Source organism: Chelonia mydas, chromosome 5 (assembly GCF_015237465.2).
Source record: "Chelonia mydas isolate rCheMyd1 chromosome 5, rCheMyd1.pri.v2, whole genome shotgun sequence".
Taxonomy (NCBI): Eukaryota; Metazoa; Chordata; order Testudines; family Cheloniidae; genus Chelonia; species Chelonia mydas.
The window spans coordinates 80,594,449-80,604,453 of NC_051245.2; the positions used below are offsets into that span (position 1 = coordinate 80,594,449).

At 37.5% G+C, this 10,005-nt stretch overlaps 1 protein-coding gene across 1 annotated transcript in view; it reads left to right on the forward strand.

Annotated features, from left to right (window-relative positions):
* Positions 1 to 9,312, forward strand: part of CHSY3 (chondroitin sulfate synthase 3) — a 239,855-nt gene extending 230,543 nt beyond the window's left edge. Inside the window, exon 3 of the mRNA XM_007056789.4 lies at positions 6,292 to 9,312. Within this exon, the coding sequence (XP_007056851.2) occupies positions 6,292 to 7,854 (1,563 nt within the window). The 3' untranslated portion in view covers positions 7,855 to 9,312. The remainder of the gene's footprint in view (positions 1 to 6,291) is intronic.
* Positions 9,313 to 10,005: the final 693 nt, after the last annotated feature.

A 10,005-nucleotide genomic window follows, 5' to 3' on the forward strand; every position in this document is an offset into this window, starting at 1 on the left:
TGTGACAAGAACTTAGGTGAACCACTCCACTAGATCCTGTATGCACAAAGCATCCCCAAGGGGTTAGTTTTGCCTTTACCCACTAGTCAGATAAGTGTTCTGACCTGGAGGACATAAGAAACAGTATTATAATTTGCCTGTATTCTAACTGCAACCAGTTCCTTATGGGAATTTGGTAGGCCTAGAAAGAGCGACAGTAAGTCCCAGTTTTTAATCTGCAGTATATACTCCAAAAGTAAGCTTATAAAAATATTAAATGCATAGTTTGCATAAAGCTATTGACTTATTCAGTGTAATGTTTTCACTATCAAGCAGTTTTATGTGACATGCAGATTCAACTTAAACTTTTTCCCTTTATATATTGTCACTTTAATGGCTTTTAAATGCACTGTATATTGAACTAGATTGCCTTCACAGGAATGGAGTTTACTAATTTACAAATGAAACTTTTTGATATTTACAGAAATAAAATCTTTCCAGTTCCTTTCTTCATGTGATTTCCCTCCCCACCACCACCACATTACATATTTGCTGATTTCTTTGGTATGTGTTTAGGTGAAGCATCTGCATAAAGGAGTTTACATAGAATGCCATGGAGTCAATATCTTTTGTGCACTCTTCTACAATTGTGTTTCCAACACCATAGGGAGGCACTGGTTTGTTTGTTTGTTTGTTTGTAATGAGCAGAAAACGGAACATGGAACGTCAAAAAAACCAGTGTCTTAATGGAGTAACAATATTTTATCGAACTTATCAGAGCCTTTGATTGACAGAGGTTAGTCTCACAATGGCTGGGCTGATGTCCATTCAAAGTCTTGACCAATATTAGAAAGGAAATGAAAAGATAATGTACCTAATGAATTTAAATCAAACTCACAAAAGCCAGGAAATTCAAAGGGCTAAGATCATTACTTAAAGTTCAGTTCTACTTTGAAAACTGATCCTGTAAAAATGGTATTGCAGAGTTTTGTTATATTTCACATATACCCAGTTTACAAATCTTTATTGGTAAGCAAGGATCAGAAATGTGTCACCCTTACTCATAATACTTCTTGAATAGTTCCACTGACAACGAAACTACTCGTGGAATAATCTGGCCCACAATGATGATTTTTTTCCACTTTTGAGCCCTGCATGCTTAACAAGGGTGAAACAATCAAGCTCTCTTCATCCTGGCCATAACTTCATAAAGATTCTGCAGTTGTAAGTTATCTAACAATTCTGTTGAAGATGTGTAATACAGAATAGAATCCAGCTCTTTTTCCAGAGCTGCATTGACTCGGCAGTATATATTTTTACCACTAGAGTAAGGAAATATGTTTCTCAATACCCAGCGAGGGCAGATCTGCTGTGTAAGAGAATACCATTTTTACAGTCACTTTTACCATGTCCACAGCTGCACTACAATGTATATTGTTTCTGGGTATATTGAAATAACAGTATGTACATGGTACAAAAAAACCATGATCAGTAATCCTTACAGTAATTGAAATAATAAACTCAATTCACACTTCAGTTTGGTTGGCAAAGACACCCGCAACATTGTAGTTCATAATGCAGATAAGCTATACACAAATGTAACACTAATAGTGAAGCCATTGTTTTTACAAGTGTAAAATCAATTTTACACTATGGATCAGACTATGGGAAGAAGCTATATATAGTGATAACATAAAGAGCCACAATTTTCTCAGTTCAAAAGATTGCTGTGACTAGAGGGGCTCTGAGGGCATTATACACTTTCAGTGTGAATTGGTTTTTTAAAGAGCTTGAATATACAAGGAATACAGGGAATTTTGAACATACAAGGAATACAGAGCTGGGCTTGTAGTGATCTGATCTTATGTGATCAGATCACTACAAGCCCAGCTCTGTATTCCTTGTATATTCAAAATTCCCTTTGAAATCACTGGGAGCATTGGATGCTCAGGAATGCAGGATGAGACCCAATCTTTAACTATCTGGGGGGAGGGGGAGGATAGGAATGAAAAAGTACCCCATTGTTCTAAGAAAGGCTGGTTGTTCCATAAGGCAGACAAAATGCTGTTGTTATAATAATATTATGGTACATTTTTTTTTTAAAAAAAAGTAGGGCTGTGGCAAGGATTAAGTTTCATTCCTGGACTTTTAACTGAAGGAAATAGTTTTATAAACAATGTTCAGAGAGAAATGGTCTTAATTTAAAAAGCACCATTTTCATTCAGTCTTTTAATACAAACTAGTTTGGTAATAAGAAAAGAGGGATGGTTTGGGCATTTGCATTATATGTAATAAGGACTTTCATTTGTTATTATATCAGTAAATCACAAAGATTAAAATGAGTTTGAAGATTTGCAATGCAAATTACCTTATGCTTACATAACTATTGTATCGAAGCATACAGGGAAATATTGTCTTCACTGTTATTCAGCTCACCATGTTTTTTTCTACTGCTTGTAGCTCAGAGTTCCTTAGAGCACTATTGGATTACCCACATCTCTTGCCAACTTCTAGTTTCAGCCGGCATGAAGAGATACATTCAGAAATTCTTGCCAACTGTATTGCTAATTGTGCTGTAAGAATCATTCAGAAGGCAGCAATCTCTTCAGAAAAAATGAGTAAAGTCCTATGAAAAATTAACACATTGGACTTGCTCCTACAGAATTCAGTAGGATTCTCCTCATTCACTGACTTGAGTGGGATCAGGATCTGGACACACTGGGCCCAAACCTCAGATGGTATTATTTATTATAGCTCATTTACTTCATGTCACGAATCAGTGTCAATTAAGATCAATGGAGTATCTAGTCCATTGTATACTAAGATGCCAGTGTTTCGATGAATCATAGAAATCTGGGGCTGGAAGGGACCTCAAGAAGTCATCTATTGCTTCCCACCATGCTGAGGTGGGAAAAAGTATACCTAGACCATCCCTGACCAGTGTTTGTCTAACCTGTTCTTAAAACCTCCAGTGACAGGGATTCCACAACCTCCCTAGATAACCTGTGTCAGGGCTTAAATATTCTTTTTCCTAATATCTAACCTAAATCTTCCTTGCTGCAAACTAAGCTGATAACTTCTTGTCCTACCCTCGGTGGACATGGAGAACAGTTGATCACCATCATCTTTATAATAAACTTTTACAGGTTTGAAGACTGTTATCATGTTATCCCTCAGTTTATTCTCCTCTAGACTAAACAGGCCCAATTCTTTCAACCTTTCCTCATAGGTCATGTTTTATAAACCTCTTATCATTTTTGTTGCTCTCCTCTGGACTCTCTCCAATTTGTCCACATCATTCTTAAAGTGTGGGGCCCAAAACTGGACACAGTACAGCTAAGGCCTCATCAGTGCCAAACAGAGGGGTACGAAGTACCGCCGATGTCTTATATATGACAATCCTGTTAATGCATCCCAGAATGACATTTGACTTGTTTGGAACTGCATCACACTGTTGACTAATATTCAATTCATGATCCATTATTGCCCCCAAATCCTTTTCCGCAGTATTGCTGCCTAGCCAGTTATTCCCCATTTTGTAGCTGTGCATTTGATTTTGCCTTCCTAAGTGCAGTGCTTTGCATGTCTTTATTGAAATTCATCTTGTTGATTTCAGACCAATTCTCCAATTTATCAAGGTCGTGATGCATTCTAATCCTGTTCTCCAAAGGACATGAGAGTTTGCTGCAATGCACTAATAACTTGTACAGATCTATGAATCCATAGCCCCGAGGACCCAGCTGGTACCTCTCCTCACCAGTCAAATGCTCCAGCCAGTAGGGGCAGAAGCAGCCAAAGCAGAATGTCTTCTGGGTATTCAGAGAACTTTCTATAGTTTTGATTGGATTGCCTCTGCCCTGTGCTGTTTGGCTGTTTGTTCCAACCCTTCTGCATTGCAGCTCTCTCCCCCTCCCTTTTCCTTACAGTCTCTTCACCTCAGCTTCACTACACACCTGCCCGTCTTGCCCCTTTTCCCCTGCCATGTCTCCTCACTCCCTCATACCCTCCCTTTTCTTTGTATTAATGTATCCCCCCTTAAGTGTACCCACCCAAATAATAATAATGGAACTAACATGCTGTTTGCTGCCATCACATTGTTCACTCTGCTTGTGTGTTCTACCCCTCTCCCCATCCTACACATGTCTTCTCTGTTTAGACTGTAAGCTCTTCAGGGCAAGGACCATTTACTACTCTGCATTTCTACAGCACATAACACAATGGGTGCACACACTTGGTCAGCCCTTAGGCACTACCATAATAAACATTTTACATATTTTCAATAATAGCTACCTATTTTCAGGATTCTGAGCTTTTCAAGAATGCATGGAAAGATACAGAAAGGGTTGCTATACTAATTACAGCTGCCAGGGCTAGAAGCAGGTTTTGTAGTAGGTCCTTTACCACTACCATCACCTCCTGCTTTTCACAAAAAAGCATTTTTCTCCACAAATTTAGCAGGATAACAATGAAGGATGAGACTAAAAATTTAAGGAAAAATTTAAGGATGATTGCACCATCTAAGGCTTTGTCTACACTGCAACTGAAACCCTGTGGCTGGCTTGTGCCAGCTAACTCGCGCTTGTCAGGCTTGGGCTAAGGGGCTGTTTAATTGTGATGTAGACATATGGGCTCAGGCTGAAGCCCAGGCTCTCGGACCCTGCAAGGTGATCTCAAATACAGAGGTGACTAACAATAATTGTTTTATTTATGCAAGCAAATTCATTTACAGAAGAAGAAAAAATAGCAATATGTTGAAATCATGTATGAAATTAATAACATCTTTTCTCAATATTATGATCTATATTTTCTGCTGTAGGATCTTTTGCTAATCGTCCTATTACAGTTTAGCTTTCTTGGTTCTTAGCATAATAGGTTAATATTATCTATGAGTAGCAAAATATTTAAGGAGGATCCCCATTCTAGAGAGGTTTGTATAAATGTGAATTAGTTAAACATTTTGAAGCTGGGATATTGTTTGTTCTGTTATCAGATGTCATCTTTGCTGATGTGTGCGGTGCATAGAAGACAGACTTCAATACAAACCTCAAGATCTAATTAGTGCTTCAGTTCACCAACAAGGCTCTGAACAGCATTTCCTATCTAATGAACACTTTCCCCTTTTCTGTATAATGTAATTACAGACCAGGCTGTTTCCCATTAATCAAATAAATGAAAACAGCCTGTTTTTTCTTTTCTGTTATATTATTGGGAACATGCTTCCCATTAAAGTCAGTGTTTGTTATCTCAGCAAAGGACGGTGTGACTTAAATGTATTTAAGAAGGGTTAATAATATTTTACTTTTCTTTATTGCTTCCCATTTAAGAGAGTACTAACGCATTTTACAAACAGTAATGAACATTCAGAACAGTTTATGAGGCGGGGAAAAAGAGGAAGAGAAAAATTGAATGACATGCTCAAGAGTGGGTCAGTAGCATAGGCAGGTATATGACCAAGATTTTCTAACTCCTGGTCCTGTGCTTTAACCACTAGTTACAATTAGAATTAGTAATCTGAGAGAAGTGGGAAGTTCTTACCTCAGAAATCAATAGTGAGTTACAGTAAATAATACTAGCATGACCGGTATAGTTTGATTGGGCAGGCTGCTATTTGCATCACTCCAGAGCTCTGTATCCCAGTGATTATAATGCGGTCACTTAATCATATTCTGTGGAACAAAAACTAACAAGTTTGTTAAACTGAGGTTAATTTGATTAATCAGTGTTAAGAAGCTCTATCCATTTGGTTGTTGCAATAGGAATTATTAGCTATTTGGAGCTGCTCAGGTGTACCTTGACGTAAATTCAAGTTTCTGTTGTTTAAAAAAAAAAAAAAGGCCTCAGTCACTTTAGCCTCTGTAATAACTGTGCAATAAGGATCTGTACAAATGATGATTTATATATTGATAGAGGCTTATGAGAGGAATTGAATGCTTTGCAAAATTCAACCTCTACGTCATCTGTGAGCCTAGTCCTGCCCCCGCCGAAGTCAATACGAGTTTTGACATTCTACTAAGAATCCCTGACATGATTTGCTACTGTGTGCATGAACTTAAAAACATGATATCCAGTTTTCCAGGTAGAATAAGTAACAATAAGCACAAGATGTCAATTTATTTATGAGACATTATTTGCCCATTGTAGGCACTACTGGAATGTAAATAGATAATAAATCAAATGTGCATAATTAATATTCAGTATGAACTTTAAAACTGTGATGTGAAAAGTAAACCACAGTAAGTTAGCAGGTATTCATTGGCTTGCATTTTTTAACATTTTTCCTACCTAACTGCATTTATTTTCTTCCCTCTCCAGATGCAGCAATTGTTCCATGAAAATTATGAACACAATCGGAAGGGTTACATCCAAGATCTTCACAACAGTAAAATACACACAGCTATAACACTTCATCCTAATAAAAGGCCAGCCTACCAATATAGACTCCACAATTACATACTGAGCCGCAAAATTTCAGAACTACGCTATCGCACCATCCAGCTCCATAGAGAAAGTGCCCTAATGAGTAAGCTCAGTAACAGTGAAATAAATAAGGAAGATCAGCAGCTGGGAATGATGCCATCTTTCAATCGCTTCCAGCCCCGTGAAAGGAATGAAGTCATTGAATGGGAATTCCTGACAGGTAAGCTCCTTTATTCTGTGGCTGAGAATCAACCACCCAGACAAAGCATTAATAGCATTCTGCGGGCAGCATTGGATGACACAGTGATGCAAGTAATGGAAATGATAAATGAGAACTCTAAATCTAGAGGAAGGCTTATTGATTTCAAGGAAATACAATATGGCTACCGTAGGGTTGATCCTATGCATGGAGTGGAGTACATCCTGGATTTACTGCTTTTGTACAAAAGACACAAAGGAAGAAAACTTACAGTTCCGGTGAGACGTCATGCTTACCTTCAGCAATTGTTTAGCAAGCCTTTTTTCAAAGAGGCAGAGGAACTGGATGTAAGAAGCTTTGTGGAGAATATTAACAGTGATATTCAGTCTTTCTCTTTTCTTTCAAATTCTTTAAAGATTTTTTCATCATTCCAAGACACCAAAGAAATAGGAGGACATAGTGACAAGAAAATACATATTCTTGTCCCTCTCACAGGAAGATATGACATTTTCTTAAGATTTATGGAGAATTTTGAAAAGACTTGTGTTATTCCCAGGCAGAATGTAAAGCTGGCAGTAATTCTGTTCAGTTCTGATTCTGGCCAAGATTCCAGCAAACACAGAGAGTTAATTAAAGAATATCATAATAAGTATCCGAAGGCAGATATGACCCTAATTCCTATGACAGGAGAGTTTTCCAGAGGTTTAGGTCTTGAAATGGCCTCATCTCAATTTGACAATGACACTTTGCTGCTATTCTGTGATGTTGACCTGATATTCACACCAGACTTTCTCCAACGATGTAGAGATAATACTATTCAAGGACAGCAGGTTTATTATCCCATTATCTTTAGTCAATATGATCCAAAAGTAATATATGGAGGCAGCCCTCCGGGCGACAGTAACTTTGTTTTCACAAAGAAAACTGGATTTTGGCGAGACTATGGATTTGGAATCACTTGTATTTACAAAAGTGATCTACTGAGTGCTGGTGGATTTGATACCTCAATTCAAGGCTGGGGACTTGAGGATGTAGATCTCTTTACTAAAGTAATAGCTTCTGGGCTGACGGCTTTTAGAAGTCAAGAAGTTGGAGTTGTACACGTTTTTCATCCAGTTCAGTGTGACCCAAATTTAGACCCTAAACAATACAAAATGTGCTTGGGGTCCAAAGCAAGTACATTTGCTTCTACCATGCAGCTGGCTGAACTCTGGCTAGAAAAACATTTAGGTGTCAGGTACAATCGAACTCTCTCCTGACATTCCAGCTCATTCTGCCTTTTGGGGGGGAGTTTATATTGTTGTTGTTTTTATTTTACTGTCATATTCTTAAACTCCTCTTTGTCTTCCAAAGGGTGTATGTTGACCTCAAAAAAGATGAGACGGCTGTACACTATTTCCAATTCCTACTGAACTGATTAGATGTGTTACTTTCCTATGCCCTCTATTCAAAATTGACCGAACTCAAGGATATCAAATGATCTCACGGAGCACATCCATCATGAGACACTGCATCAAACGAATGTTCTCTTTGGGCTTTAGGATGCAATATCAGTTTTTGTTGTGTTTGTCAAACTTAATGTGATACATATATTTACTGGTGAAGGTACCACAAAAGTGCTTTATGCTTCCTCTGGGGAAGGAACTCTGTAACATAAACTTGAGTTTTATAATTTATACAAGGACTTATATATATATAAACACTACTTTTCTTCATCTTAAGAATTTTTAAAGTAAATTAATAACTATGATTGTACCTTTATTTTTAAAAAAAGAAAAACTGAGGAGTGTCTTTCCAAATGCAACTGGTACTGGCTACCGAGGTCCTTAAAAGTCTTATTGTAATAATGCGCTCCTCATTATTGTCTGCTCTGTGCGAATGAACTTTATTTTCTCAAGGGAATGTGATTTAATCAAATACTCATGTACATTTTAGAAGCTTTGTGAAAAAATGTCCTTCATTTGCTGGCAAGAAGAAACTATGACAGAACATGATTATTTATAATAAAGTGTAGACATACAGTATTCTTTTTCAAAACATAGAATAAGTTGCTGTGTCTCTTTTTAAAATGAGTCTCTCATATATACATGATTTTCTTTTACATTCCTTTCATGAAGCTGCACTTGATACAAAAGGTGACAAAAGGTTAATTAAAATTGCCTTTTTTTACATTTGTGCATTAATATTGGTATTCAGAAACCAACCATTGTAAAATTTCAAAAATTGTAAAAAAAAAAAATTATTTAAGTATGAACATTTCTACTGCTGGTCAAAGTTCCTTGCCAGTATATTTATACTAGTGGAGGTTATAGGACTGTGTTAAGATTTATCTTTCTGGACAGCCTGAAATTGTCATATTATGGATCTGTGGAATACTTAAAATGAAACCAACGTAAGAAACAATAAATATAAAGTCAATTTTTATACTTAAGTTTTTTGTATAGGGAAAATATGTAATCATTTTAAACATACATGTTTTCTCTTCGGGTGGTGTTTTCTTGCACAGGTTTTCTTTTTTCCTTTTTGTTTTTGACACACATTTAGAATATTTTGCTCAGAGTCTTTGGTAACAACTCACAAAGTATACGCAAGAAACCATCAGATTTTAGCCAAGCTTGAGTTAATATGTTGGATGGATGTAATAACTAATGCAGTTGACTTCAGACTATATTGCAAGAAGAGCTGGGCAAATGATGCAAATAAAAATTCCTCAAGTATTTGTTCATATGTTTCTGCAAACTTGTTTTGACTATGTTCATCCCCTTTTGCATTCTCTTTCCAAGTGACTAATATTTATTGTACAGACATACAGGGAAATTTCCTAGAGGCCTGAAGACCTGTTGGCCACCCAAGACTCCTACAACAGAGACAGATTAAGTACAGATCCCACAGATCCCTCCTGGATGGCAGAAGACTCAATAGAATTCAAATCTAGAAATTAATCCTTGCAAGGAGAAGGCATCACCAGTGGAGAAGAGTGGGGACAGAGGATTTGGGCCCAGGATTGGCCACAGTTGCCCTCTGATGTCTCTTGTGTTTCAATTTAATGTACTGTCATGGTAGGAGGCATGATCTTTGAGACACCCCAGAATTCATAGTACAGTAGTATGTTTAATTCAAAGTTCAAACACAAGAAGTAGCAATAGGCAAAGGGCAACACATACAGCAGCCCAGGCACAGAGACAGGTGAGCTCATTTTAAAAAAATCACAACATGAAGTGATGGCAGTGGTACTTCCAACCCCCTTTATTTCAAGTGAGAAAAGACTATTACCATCACCCTTCATCTTTGTGAAGAAGGAGGTGGTGCTGGTGGAGGTGGGTAGATAGAGCATGAGTTACAATTGCCCAGACCACCTTGGGAGACTCCTCTTCTCTCCTTTTCCTGCAGGCCAGTCCAATGCTGCTGAT